At 40.7% G+C, this 15,141-nt stretch overlaps 1 protein-coding gene across 4 annotated transcripts in view; it reads right to left on the bottom strand.

The window, feature by feature from the left end:
* NFIA (nuclear factor I A) overlaps nt 1-15,141 on the bottom strand; it is a 369,636-nt gene that overhangs the window by 102,469 nt on the left and 252,026 nt on the right. For all 4 annotated transcript variants that reach the window (XM_037136211.2, XM_037136215.2, XM_037136217.2 and 1 more), the window contains exon 4: nt 13,779-13,853. In XM_037136211.2, the coding sequence (XP_036992106.2) occupies nt 13,779-13,853 (75 nt within the window). The remainder of the gene's footprint in view (nt 1-13,778; nt 13,854-15,141) is intronic.

Below are 15,141 nucleotides of genomic sequence, written 5' to 3'. Positions count from 1 at the left end.
TGCCTGTACACTTTCTCCATGTGAACCACTTAGTGGACTGCAGCTGCAACCTAGCCAAGAGCAGCAGGTGGCCTGATAGCGCTGGGACACTTCCCAAAGTGTCTGCTGGACTTCTGCAGAGTAACTTTGGGGCTTGGAGAAGTGATTATGTGTGTCTTGAATTTTAAAACCTCACTGAACTTCTGAAATGAGAATGGATTTCACAACCTCAATTAAACAATCCTAACAATGCACAGACCCAGACTCTGCCTTCCTGAGAACAGTCTTGTAAGGAAACACACCCCGGAACTGCCTGGGTGTATGTATCAGCCTGTTAGAAAGGGTGTATATGTACAGATTATGGAAGTGGATTTTCACTCAGTGATATTGGGATGGTCAAAAAGAAAGCATCATATCTGAGTCACTGACCAACTGTCCCTACAAAAGGATTGGGTATTCTCAGTGTCTATAATCTGAACAGGAAGAGACTTTGAATTAAGAACTCAAAAGGTGGGCTTTCGGTAGGATTTTCTGAGTACTGTTAGGGGCATGCTTTTGGTAAGTACTCTATTATATCTAACTTAATCCTCAAAATGACCATTTCAGGAAAGTATATTTTCTAGATGAGAAGAACTAAACCCTGGGACGAGGCTAAATTACTTGCCCTGAATTACAGAAAGGCAAAAAAAAAAAAAAAAAAAAGAGAGAGAGAGAGAACCAAGATTAAAATTCAAGGATGTCTGACCCTGAATCCTGTCCCCCCATGCCACCTTGACTCTTATATATAATATTTGCCTTAGACTTGAGATGTTAAAAAGGTATACAATGTCTCCGGGCCTACAAGGTTTACAGTCTAGTGGAATGATAAAATAATACCCGAATGTCTGACGAAATACCAAATGGGTTCAACATCAAAGGAGAGACACAAAGAATGTGTTAGGAAGGTTCATGGGAGTAACAACAGATCACATTGGCTTGTGGGATCACAAAAAGGGTTGATTTCAGGAATTTTGGGTGCTTAAGCTAAGTCTTCATGGATGGTTAGGATTTAAAGAGGCAGAGAAGGTGGACAGAGGGTTTCCAGGCAGTGAGAAGGTATGTGCGTAAGTCTGGAGACCAGGGGTACATGAGTGATCTGTGGGACCCATGACACTTTCTGAGTGGGGAAATGGTAACTTCGCATCTGAAGAACAGTAGGTAATATGAGGAGAGCACACAGAATACGAGAAAGAGAACTAACGCTCTGGAGGTGGGGGAATCAGCGGGTAGCTTAGTTTAGGTCCTGGAAAGAGGCAATAGAGGCCTAACCCATGCTGTCAAGAAGGAAAATAGAAATTTCACCATAGATATGTCACTCTTCTGACAGAGTAAACACATATAAAAGACTGTTTCCAATTATGCAATATGAAGGGGCATAAGCAAATGATCATATTATTGATCATTTAATATGATCATTTATATAAGCAAATACAAAATATCAGTAAGATATATATACATATATACACATATACATACACATATATACAATCACATATAGTGTGCTTCTCAGGTAATAATGGCAGTAAGTCCTGCAAACTGGGACACTAAAAGTTTTCAGGGGTTAAGTGACTCGTCCCATGCCTGCCTAGGACGCCATGGAGAGCTTCTGAAGCCAACTACGAACTGCCTTATGGTGTGTCACAGAGGCTACGTAGCTGCAGGGATGCTAAAGGAGGACTGGACCAACTGTCTGGATACAACAGACAGTTGTATTGGCTACAACACTCCCTGTCTGTTCTATATATTGTGAAACCTGATTTTGCTCCATCTGTATTTGACTGTAGGCTTTATCATTCTTTAATTATGTCATGCATAACATTTTCTCCCCAGCTCGAGTGCATTTTGAGAACTATAACAATAAACTCCTAGGGCATTAAAAAAAAGTGCTGATCTGGACTTTGGAGAGATTGTCTAGAGTCCCAGTCCTGCCAATAATCACCTGAGCGACTTGGTTCAGTCATTTAAACTCTTTGGGCTTCATAATTCTAATAATAATTATGATAAAGATGAAAGCTCACCGCAGCTGCCGCCACTCCCACCACCCAGTGCTGTGGCCGTCACCATCACGATAACAAAGGCTAACATCTATTAGGCATCCTTCAGGGGCAGACACTGGGCTAAGAGCTTTAAACACATCATTCCATTTAATCCTCACAATGCTCTAGAAAGGAACTGAGGCACGAAGAGGTTAAGCAACTTCCATAGTTCACCAAGTCAGAGGGTTATACCGGATGACCTTCAATTCTACAGACCCCACAGCTGCTTTTGTGTTCCTAAACAGCTCACCGCAGATTACAGCTCATCCAGAGTGGATGGTCAATAAATATGCCCTGGATTAAGAAGAGTGAATAATTACCCTCTCCTTTTGCACCCTCCCTGCAAATTTCAGTAAATATAGAAGGAAACTTAGAAATCTCTAAATACACACAGTGAGGACTGGCTCAACTTTCTCAAGCTATACTGCAATTACTCCGACCTGAACTTTGTGTGGATTTTGTTCCATGGAGGAGTTTTCCTCAAAAGGTTAACTTTTGTTCCTTCGGATGTTATTTCTAAGTCATTTGTCCTCCACCCCCTTCTTCCCTGTCATGAGTAGAATGTAGCCTTTGTGTCATTTCTTAATAAATGGTTTGCTATTAAGAAATCATTATAGTAATGTGGGCTATTGGAAGAAAGGGGTTACTTTAGTAGCCAACCCTCTTAATGACCTGCTCTTCTGTACACATTAGTAGTTGGATACGGTTGTGGTTATTGAACTTCTGCCATCCACCAGAGACAATCTGCTCAGGCTTGTATTGTTGGAAAGAGAGGATGATGGAAAAAAGAAAAAAATTATCCAAATTTTCATACTCTTCCTGGGCGATGACAGTACGCTGAGTTTACAACTTGTTCAACAGGAATCAGCGAGGAGCATTAACAAGTGACCAGTGTGGTCAGCCTAGTCTTGACGGCACCTATCCTCTGAGAGGCCCCGTTCAGTGAAATTCAACAAATATTTATGGAGCACTTTTAAAGGGCTAGGCTCTGTTGCAGATGCTTGAGGTGCATTGGTGGACAAGATACATAAAAACCTTGCCCTCGTGGGGTTTGCATTTTACAGATTAGCAATCAGAGTTGCCTCTTCTTCAAATTTTCATGGGAACTAAAGAATACAAAATAAAGGCCAAAAGCACCCCCTGCCCACACCACTCCCAATAAAAACTATCAGGACTTCACACTGAATTTCCAACTTATAAAATAACACTGGAAAATAAAGAGGCATATTTCTCTCTGGCTAATGTGATCTGTGTACTCATGGAGGCTCTGGGAACTTTGTGACAGGAGAGAGGGCGGGAGCGGTGCAAGTCCACGGCAGCACGCCACTCTCTGGGCACAGCAGTGTCACGTTGCTGTGCAGTCTAGTGGCAGAGATCTCGTGAGAAAGTCCATGTCACTGCACAAAAGGAGGGAACATGGGGGATACTCATTCTTCTTGCTATCAAATGCACAGTTGTGAAATGCACAATGCCATGAAAACTCAAGCAAAATCTGGAATCACTGTTAAAAGGAATGACCTTGGAAAGTAATATATGGCAAAAAGAAATCCAACTCCTTTGTTATCTTCCTCTTACCGTAATATGCTTCCTGAACACTGCCTATGAGGGAGAGCTTTCAGAAAGGAAAAAAAGTACATTTTATCAATTTGTGCTTTTGGCCAGAGTTTCCTGACTGTGGCTATGAGGGGCTGTAAAACTGATGAATTTGCATGGAAAAAGAAACCAGTGTAAGTAATTTGGGTAAGAGGTAACATGAACATAGACCATTATAATTCAGACACCCTGCAGATAGCAGGCTGCTGCAGTGTGAGCAGTTACGGGTTAGAAAAATGACCACACTGTAGTCAGTCTGCCTTGAATGGAAATCAATCACAAAGGTACTTTCCCTGCAGCTTGTACGCCACACCGTCTTCAGCGGCTCCTTTGCCAAGCAGACTGCTCGTCTGTGCGCCATGTGCTGCTCTCCTTTCTTGACCCTTCCTTTCTGAAAGGTCTGACCAAATGCAGGCCAGGGGTGCGGTTTTCCAGAATGGAAACATAAAAGAGAGGCACTTAACTAAAACAAGGATTTCCCTCTGTGTGAAAATGAGCTTCGCTGCTATTGTAAGATTGAAGCAATGCTTTTTGTGAAATGCAGTCTTAGGTGTGAAAAGCTGGTAGAATGTTTTAACCCCATCAAATGTATCTGCTAACACAGATAGGACACCATTTTTATACATCATGTTTTGTGGATACAACTTACAAAACGTGTGTTTGTGGTGGCAGAGGAGGTAAACAGTAAAATTTCTGTTTCTAAAAATAATGTTTTCCTTTTAGTAAAATAGGAATAACTCACTGATACCATCTTCTTCCTCACTCTGAGTCATGAAGATGTCCTATTTTGATAGATAATTATTTAGAGTTCAATCTGTAAAAATAAATGTGTTCAGGTACCAAATTGCCTTAAATAAAGCTCAGACTTGGATCTCAAGAAATTTAGATATCCACTCTATAAAGAAAGGACTGCTTCTACTTATTTCTCCTCAGCACAAAGTGAGGGATGCTTCATATATTGCATATACAACAAACACTTACTGAATCAAACTAAAATCATATGAGCTTGTTAATGAAAAAAGTAGCTATGAGCTACTATTTATTGAGCATTTATTATTTGCCAGACAACGTGCTGGGTGTTTTACCCGAATCATCTGATTTCATCCTCACAGCATCTCCATGAAATACATATTTGTATAATTCTCATTTACGACTGAGATAATTAGCTATGAGGTTAAGCAACATGATCAAGTTCACACAGCTAAATAAGTGACAGAGCAGAGGTTTGAACCCATGTATCTTGATCTGCTCAAAGAAACAAAGGTAAAGCCCACATTTCCAGTCTCCCTATTTTCCCTTCGTCATCAATTACTGGGGTGATGAATACAACGAGATTTAAATAGAGGGGAGGGAATTTAAGGGGGAAAAGGGGGAGGGATTTGGAGGAACGAGTATGAAGGACGCAAGGACAAGAACTAAGGGGGGCGGAAATGGGAGGGAGGTGGGGAGCACGGGGTGGGGTGGGCTGGGATGGGAGAAATAGAAAACTGTACTTGAAAAATAACTGAATAAAATAATAAAAAAAGAAACATAATGATCACCTACCACTTAACTGGCAAAGTTCTATCTCATCCTCCTTCTCGCTTTGTTTTCATAGGTGTTTCGAGTTACAAGTGTCTGCCAGTGCTTTGCTGGGTAAAGGGCCTGACCCGGGTCTAGCAGAGCCCCCTGCGGTGGGGTGAGCAGTGCTGACTGATCTCCTGCGTTAGCGGCTCTGCCTTGGGACTGAGATTGATTTTCTGCATTTTAGAGTCTCATCTCATCTTAGCTTTTGGTTGAAGTCAAATGTAGTGCCCATTTGACCTGATATAGCTCTGGCCATCCCCTGACAAGGGAAGAATTTAATAGCCTACAAGGTCTTTGCCCCGCAATGATCTACAAAGCAGAGAACGACTTCCACACATAAGACCCTTCACTAGGAGGGCACTGGGACCTCCTGACTATTCGCTATCAGGAAACCAAGCCACACCGACAGACTCCCATCCCAACAACCCACAAATCCAGCTAGCTACAATAGTAATTGTAATCCTCAAAAGTTTCACCAAGAATTAAGTTTTTCCTCCCTCACCTATTGAAAAATCCTAGTATATACTCATGTCCATCATATACTGGATTAACTCAGCCCTGCTAGTTGACCTAATGTCGACCACCCTCGCTCTGGGCAAGCCTCAGGGCCACCTACAACGGTCTTGTAACCAGCAAGAGGCAGCTGCGGTCACACGTTCCAGCCAAAACCTCAGTATGTTAGTGGTCTTGCTGTGGGGTAATAAAATATTTCTGTCTGGCTTTTAGAAATCCTAAAAATGCCTTTTAGTTCCCCTGTATTACCTTTTAGACACAAATATCTGTTCTTTAAAGAAATTGAGGCTTATGAGTGTACAAATATGGGTTTACTAAAAACAACATGTTGGTAACGACCTCTGGTTACTTATGGGGAATTTTTATGTCCATAAGTTAAGAGAAAGTAAAGCTTTTAAATACTACAGAACCAAGTACTACTTTTAAAAAACTCTGATAAAAATGACCACGGCATGGCTAGCCACTTCAGAAGTCGTTATTTGTGTCAGTGTTAGATTGAGAATTTCGCGTCTTGTTATCTACTAGATACCCTGGAAGAGAACATTCCAGAATAATGAAGAAGCATAGGCTTCGAGTGAGAACTTGAGGAATAAGAATTTTCTGGCTTCCTAAAGCAGATGGATTAGTTCCAGCATCAGCGTGTTCTTACTCTATCAGGATTATTAATGCTGAGGGGGTCGCTACAATGGTTCTTCTAATAAATTGATTTTTGGAACATAAATTCTAAAATTGGTTCTTCTTAATTTACACACACACAGGATGCACGGGCAAACACAAAATGCATACACACACATTTTTCATCAATGTTCTGATAGTGTGGTCAGCTCAAGGATCAGCTCTGAGCACATGGCAAGAGATCGAGGACAGAGGCTTTGTTCAACGATAATCGTTAAGAGTCACTGCTGTTGAGAATTTACTACATGCTAGATATTTGACCTTCTCTCACTAATTCTCAAAAGATTCCTGAGAGGTGTCACTATTTCTAGCGCCCAGATGTAGGCCCAGCACACAGGTGGCACTTAATAAATATTTGTTGATTGAATGAATGATTGTTACCCTGAGGAGAACAGAGCAGACATGAGATAAATATTGCCCGAAGTCATATGGTGAAGGAGAGGCAGAGCCAAACCGTCAACTCTGTATCCTGGACGGTTTTACGACCCCATGCTCAGACCTGGCATATAGATGTGAGATGATATGTTGGACATAGGAAGCATAACTAATGAGTTACCTAGAGAAGATCAGAAATAGATGTACATACGAATACAGATCATGATAACAGGTTAGTATTTACATCAAGGTGTTATGTTTTCTGTTTCTCTCAGAGTCAAACTTTTACAATAAACATGGTCACAGTTTGGTAAATTTAGCAGGGGCTTTAGCTCAGAACAGAGACCAGAAGGCGCCCTAAATCCCACTGTGACATGTCCCACTGCCAGCTCCGACCAGGGGAGTTGTGGGAGGTGAGTGGTAACAGAAAGAACTGGGCTTCTGTGTGTAGCACTGACTGCTGCACCTGCTGATGTCATAAGCTTGTTCTTACCACTGTTCCAATTGCAGCGATGTGGCGGCCGCAGCACCACTGCTGGGACACATCAGACACAAGGCCGATGCACACTTCAGTCTGTAGGTGAGGGTGGGACACCTCTCGCTGAAGTGGCTGCTCCTCTATTAGGTGAGGAAAGCAGGATGGGAAAAATCGGGTCTGACAGCCACACTGTGAGCTGGGATTCAGGAGAAACAGTAGTGTGACAAAATTTCTACCACTACCAGTCCTTTCCGTTTGCTGCCAGCCTTACTGTCCAAATATTCTCCCAAAATATATTGAAAATATTAAAAGAAATTGTACAACAAAACATCCTCTGAACTAATTCAATTTTGGTATTTAGTTTGCAAATCTATTGGATGATATCAGAGGAAACCCACTAAATTAGGCCAGTCAGGCTGGCATTTTTCTTCCTAGGAGTATGGCAACATTTAGTATTTTCTCTCTCAGTGAGGGGTTGATTAAAACTAGAACATGAAACAATCCGCAATGTCCTACCATATTCAGGATAAGGTGGCTTAGATAGGCAAAGTGAAAAAACATACAGGGCCAGTCCGTACTTTCTGTTCTACAACCTGACAGACTTTCTTTAAAAACATAGGAGAGGAGCACTGACTTCTACAGATGGAAAATGTGTGACGTTCATTTTAAAATTACTAGTAGAGCCTGCTATTGACCATCTAATTATGCTGAGTTCCATTTATAAACATAGCTAACCACTAAGTTTATGGAGACTTTTTGTGCTGCTTTAATAGAATATTGATCGAGAGCATAGTTTGAGTGTGCTGCCATTGAATTGTGTAATGGCAAACAAAAGGCAAGGTCACAACCATGTTCATGCTGGGGCTGCAGTCAATTTTTTATAATCTTTTTGTTTCTTCCTTTAATGCTCAAGCCCATGTGGTTTCTTTGGAAAGAAGAGGTTGCTTAAGAATATAACCTGTTTTTAAAATTAATTTCCATGCAATGATCAAGTATTGCGTTACTCAACCAAGGAGAGCCAACAGGCCACTTCTTTAGAAAAGAAAGTATCTAATGTGTTCCAGTTTAATAAAGATCAAAAACATTGCAACTACTTAAATGGCACCTGAAGGGAGTGCCATTTAAGGAATATCTGGAATATCTGGATATCTGGAGTCTGTATCCTATAACCTCAGGTTCCCGATGAGACCTCCTCTGCAAGAACATTTTGTGATGTTCAAGTTTGGATTTGTTCCTATCAAACAGCTTCACTTTCTCATTGTACTTGTAGCTGAGTTATTTCTGTTGTAGTAGCTCCATCAGGTGAGGTTAGAAAATTGCCGATAGTTCCTACTAAATAGGCCTGAAAATCTGAGCGGATAGCTATGGGAACCCAAAAACACACAAAGGATGTGGAGACTTAAAAAAGCAGTGTGAAAATGAACTGCAAGTTGGATCTTAACGATGATTCCTGTGTGAGAACATAGAAATGGTGCACATTTTTAAGGCAGAAAACAGCCACTAGGGTGCCACCTCATGCCAGGCTGAGGCATCGGCCTGGCTCCATTCACTCTGACTCTCCATTGACAAACAGCTCGGGGAATCCTGTAGCCACCCAGCAGCCCAGCTCTGTGGCAGAGCCAGGGCAATTCAGCTGCTGGATTTTAATAGATTCTGCAGCAGTGCGACAGGAACCAAAAATCGGTTTGGGTAACTGAGAGCGGTTTTCACACCCAAAGACTCTAAGGCTGGCCACAGTGTTCTGAGAACTCTGGCTTTTCAAAATTCCAGGGCCATGAAGTCATCCCCAGCCACGAAGTTTACTTAACCCTTGCAGCCGGCTGGAGTGTACAAACCACTGCCTGGAAAACTGGAACTCGCCAGGCCAGAGTCACAATGGCCTGTGTGTATTTGTGGTTTTCCTCTTTCCCAGTGAAGTATTTAGGGTTTCAGAGTCACTCCACCAACTTCAAGTAAAATAGTCAGCACTTTAGAAGGAAATGGGCAGAAGTAGTGGATTTTTCAGGAGGATTTTCTGGGTTTATACCAGGAAGCATATTTGACAGCCTCAAAGCATACACTGGGAGGCAAACACTGGTACAAAATAAACAAGAGTGGGTGCTGACCCAGAGAGCCATCTCAGAGCATCATTTAGCAGCTCGTAGAGTGGGCTCTCTGTGGCAACTTCATGGGAAAGAGACCCATCTGAAAATGCTGCTAGAAGGCTTTGTTTGAAAATGCAGCATCATGTAAGAGCCATTTCAACAGATGGTTCCTGTCTCTTTCCTCCCAGTATTCTGCTAAAACAACGTCAGTGATTCTGAACCACATTGTTAGCACTGGTACACACTCTCCCCCAAACTCCAAAGCAGAGAAGACCTCTCTTTCTCTCTCTGGCACAGCGTCTAGTGGTCTGAATAAGTGGTCCTCTCTCTGTGGGAAGAAAGTAATAAATAACTAAACTTTCAGGTGGTCCTATCACATGGGGAAAGAGGTAGGAGAACAAACACACATTTACTTTGATGCTACAGTACTTTCTTTGCTGCTAATAGAAACAGGACTCTCCTTTCTTGCCTTTCATGAACTCCAGATAATGCAAAAAAAAAATTAAAAGGCAGGAGGTAAGGGAGAGAAGGGAATTAGTGGGAGACTCCAACAGCTCCACACATCTAATCAGTACAATAACCGTGTTCCCGACTCTCACCTCTGACTGAGGGAGGCTAAGCCAGCAGCTTTCTCTTGAGTTTCTCTGCCATTGCCTCCCTGCAGTAACATGATTATAAACAACAAACTTTGCACTTAGTTATTTCAGTGAGTCCTCATGAGGAAATACTGAAATAGCACCTCCCTCCTCTATTAAATTTAAAAGGAGGAAAACTAAAAACAGAAACTAACTGGAAACCTGGGGAAAGTAAGTATTTCAGTTAGCAAATTTAAAAATTGAATGCTAAAGAGCCAGGAAAAGGGACAATTTTCAAGCTAAGTCCACCATTAATGTGAAGTTTCCAGACCATACCTCAGGTTTGGGGGACTGGATGGGGCTGGAATAGGTAAGAGGGGATTGAGGAAAAAACTGGCAACACAGAGAAGTTCTAAGACTCTGAGGTCACTGAAAACACCCAGATAAAAGATGAAACTACAGAATGAGTTAAAAGATCACTGGTTGGGGGAGTGAGAGAAATTTAGATGGAGTACAGGTGATTTTTAGGGAAGCGAGATTATTTTGTATGATACTGTAATAATGCATACATATCATTATGTATTTGCCAAAACACATAAATGTACAATGCAAGGAGCAAACCCCAATGTAAACTATGGACTTTAGTTAATACAATGTGCCAGTATCAGCTCACCAATTGTAACAAATGCACCACACTAACAAAATATGTTAATAACAGGATATATTGAAATTCTGTGCTTTCTGTTAACCAAAACCCATAAAACCAATTGTATTCATATTTTAAAAATCATCCAGGAAAAGAGTTTTAATTAAGTGTCTTACTTATTTTGCTTTATCTGAAAACAATTTTAACCTTTTAAAATGCACATATTAATAATCTAAAAGTTTATCAACACTAACAATAAATGATTATTTAATGAAAGCACAGAATCTTTAGATTTTGTCTAGTTTTATAATGCAGGTATAACAGAGGTCATGACAAAAATGTCTGCAGTCAGCTAGCTGAGTAGAGCAAAGTGAAAAGAGCAAGTTTCTTAACCTCTAAGAGGATCACACCCTCCTTCATCTGTAAAAAGGGACAATAATAGCAACCATGGGAGGTCTGAATGAGATAATGTTTACGAAGTGCCTAGCACAATTGCCGGTGCATGGTGCATGCTTGACAAATGCTAGCTACACTAATTTTACGTATTAGTGTTGTATCATGCTCTTAACAGAGCTAACATCATGCATTTAATCAACTTATGTGCTTGTTAGCTTATTTCTATTTCTAGGATGCAGAAAGCACCCAGTCCCACTCATCTGTAAAATGTGTCTGCTGGACCTCTAAAGCAGACACTTAGCACTTCCAGCCTGAGCAAGGGGTCAGCCCTGTAAGGAATGGTTAAGGATTTTGCCTCTTTCCTGTGGCTCAAGTATTAAGTCTTTCAGAAGAGTGTGTGGGTGAGGAAACCTGAGCTGGGGAATCCTTACCCCAGCCACCAAGGCAACCTAGAGACATATACCCTGACAAACCTGGATTAAAGATCTGCAAGAGGGAGGGAGATCTGGATGGCAATTTGGCCTGAAGCCATGGTTTAGCTGATACAGCCCAGTCCCACTCTTGCCAAACAGTTTCAGTCAGCACGAGGCCATGTGTGAGTGAGTCCTAGAGCAATTACGCAGCAGTGTGCAGAATCGAAAAGCATTCAAGAGCCGAAGGACGCTCATGATGCCAGGCATCTGCAACACAACCCCTGAAACAGGGACAGGAAACAAAACCAGGTCCCTCTGCAAATTCAATCTGTGGTCCCGCCAGACCCTCTGGCAGTCTCGAAGGCAGGTTTAGAATTCACTTGGCAACCATGCTGTCATAGACTGCACGGAGGTCTAATCAAGCTTGGAACTGATCAACCCTGGGATAAAGACCTTAAAGAGGTGAACGGAAAGCAGAAGAAGGATGGGATTCTGGGGGAGGTTCTGAGCAGCGTGGGCCTTCTCATACAAGCCCCAGGCCTCGGACACTAATGGTAATGAAGACTAAATGGAAGCATTACAGCAGCCGGGGTTGATTAAAAAGGTCTAGGGCTCCAATCTAAGAGTTCAAAGGATTTTCACTCTTTGAGGCTATGTCTGGATTGTAGTAAAGGCTCAATGAATGCATTTCCCTGTAATGCCACTATGACAGTTAGCCTCTGATGTACCAGTCTACATTACTCATTATCAAAATAAGAAGAAAGACATGAGCTAGTAATTTTTTAAAGTTCTGAGAAGTTTTATATGTATATATGTGTATGTATACATACATACACACACACATGCATCATTATTTGTCTATGGCCAATAACTAGCTAATCAGCTATGCTGGGACAGCACACACCTCCAGACCAACAAGGCCACCTGATCTCTACTTCACTGGTTACTACTTGAAGTATACTTTATAGTGTGACAGCAAGTCTCCCTTCCGTCTCACACCTGCTGCTCCTAATGCCTTCTTCCTTAGGTTTCCACCCCCACCACACACAGAGCAGGACACCCCTGCATCAACCAAGGGTTCCTGACTCCCAGAATTCGCACACCTATAGTTACCTTCCTGCTACTTTCCCTGTCTTGCCTCACACTGTAGATCTCAATGAGCCAGTCCAATAGTATGGATTCTAGCATTACACAGACAGCTTGACTGTTCACCTTATGTTTGACTTTGGGTAAACGACTACAACAGGCCTGAAACTTAACTCATTTGTAAAAATGAGAGTAATTTCTTATCTGACAAGTTTACTGCAAGAACTAACTTTTGTTGCCTACATGAAAACTTACTGCAGTACCCGGAAGATGATGCATGCCCAACAGACATTCTCTCTCTACTCCGCAACCCCCAGATTCCCTGACTCCACCTTGTATCCAATTTTTGTATTCTTAAGAGTCTTCTAGCCTTAAAAAAAAATAAGAATAGACAGAATCTAAACTGTAAGATCAGGATGGTTTGGCTTGCTTGACCTGGCATCTTGACATGAGATTTACTGGTTTGCTCAGTCAATCTTATAAGACAGTAATGAAGAGAATTGGGGGGTGGGGAGGGCGGTGAACTTGAAAAGAAAAGATTACTTTTTATTCCACCTCATTCCACAAATGATTTGTTCCAGTGTGAAATCAATGTAGACAATGTATATTTAATCTACAAGCGATAGTTTGAAGTAGAAGGGGGATAAAAAATTTTAGTGCTTGGTATTTATTTTTTCTTCTTGTTATTGGGACTTCGGACATCATAGTCAGTGTAGGTATACTTTTAAATAAAAACAAAAAGATGTTTTTGAAGGAGGACAACTGTGTGTGTACATATCTGTGTGTATGTTTGAGAGAGAGAGAGGGGAGAAAGAGATAGAGGCAGAGAATCTCCTACATCTTCTCCTTGGACTGTCGGGATTATGTTACAGCAAAAATACAACCACTGACCCTTTGATCAATGGACGAGGGTGGTGACAGGTACTCTTAATTCACTGTTCTTGGTGATTATTGACAAGCTGGTAATGATCATGCTGTACTGTGTCATTCACACTGAGGGCATTAGCATTCTTTAAAGGTCAAAACCAAATTTTTTAAAATGCAGAATTTCTTAGAAATCAGAAAAACCACAGAAAAATTTTAAACCAGGTTCACACTATAAACTAGGGAATATGTGAGATACTCAGGATTTCAGTTCTTTCCGTATGTCTCACATTAAAGTGACATCAAATTTTCCTGATTTAAATTCCTGGCTGTTAAATAAACTGTGTGGCGAAATTCTTCCACTGGGTGAATGAAAAGGTGATTCCGAAAGCTCTTTATGTCTCCAGGAGGCCTAGGCAGAGAGTCAGCACAAACCAAATCGAAGCCGAATTATACTTACTCTGTGACACTCTTACTAGTTCAGTCACACTAAAAACACCTGACGTGACAAAACTGTCCTGGAAGCCCAAATGTCCTGAGGAAACAAAAACAGAAAAAGCAAAGTGTCATAAATAGAAGATATTTGGCAACAGAATTCTAAACATGAGTTTCACTGTGATTAAAAAATATGATATCTCATTTCATATGCTGCTCCAGTTCGCGTTTCCGTGACAGGGTACAGTCATTTAGGTACGTAGACATGTTTTTGGTTTGAATCTGGAGGTTATGGAAAGCTATGACACAACTGGGTGATTTTTGAAATGGTTAAAAAAAAAAACTCAACAGGAAATCTGAAACAAAAGATGATTTTAAATGAATGGTTACCTTGGCTGACCTCTGAAACCTTAACAACCAGGACGAAAACAGCCTACCTAAGAATCAACCAGGAGAGCTAAACTCCATTAACAGTTTTTAAACGTGATTTTCTAAAGAAATATCTGATGGGGATTAGCTACCCATTCATTCAAATCAAACAAGATTTAAAGATGTTCCCTTCATTTCTAGAGGCACCACAGGGTAAATCCTTAAAAAGCCACCCTAGAAGAGAAGCAAGCCCCTTGAAACCCCTTGGAACATAAAAACAAATTCTTTAAGTACACACAAAATTTAAATTTGTTTGAAGAGCAAGAAGTTTTTGTGGGTGGGTTGATTCTTCTCTTTTTTTTTAAAGAAAAAGATAAATTAATGGTACAAAAACAACTTACTCTTTGAATTTCATATCTGCTTCATTTTTGCTGGATATACTTAATTTCCTTTAGATGTGTGATATTGCATATATTATCAACAGCTTATTCAGTTTATAGTATGTTTAGGAACACAGAAAAATGAAACTTATAAATAGCAAGGAATATATACTTGATATGCCATCTCTTTCTCTGCCTCTAAAGTTTTCCCTATTCTATGAGCCCTTTTATAAAAGCAGCAGCAGCCAGATACAAGTAGAAGTTTGTTGAGAGATCTGTCTATATGCTTAATGTAATCACCCACTTTAAAATTAGAGCCAAAGAAGTTGATGGCTGAAAGTAATTTTTAAAAAAATAACTGTTCTTTGAAATAAGGAAAACAACTTTAAAAATGCAACATTAGAAAAAAGACCAATCTGAATATAAATTAAAAAATTCATAAGTAAAATGTATTTTATTGATAAAAGCTATATTTTGCCCATTACGAAGGGGAAGCAAATTTACCTAAGGCACATTTTATGCATCAGAAAAGTGTTAAATGTCATGCACATAAACACATGTAAAAAAATCACCATGTTTTGGATTATAAATAAACCTACACATTATTCTTTTTCTTTTGGTTATATGTAACTTCTGCAT

This window comes from Artibeus jamaicensis, unplaced genomic scaffold, assembly GCF_021234435.1.
Source record: "Artibeus jamaicensis isolate MK-2021 breed Jamaican fruit bat unplaced genomic scaffold, CSHL_Jam_final scaffold_1019, whole genome shotgun sequence".
Classification (NCBI taxonomy): Eukaryota; Metazoa; Chordata; class Mammalia; order Chiroptera; family Phyllostomidae; genus Artibeus; species Artibeus jamaicensis.
The sequence above is the reverse complement of the archived record's forward strand: the minus strand, read 5'-3'. Positions and strand labels throughout refer to the sequence as shown.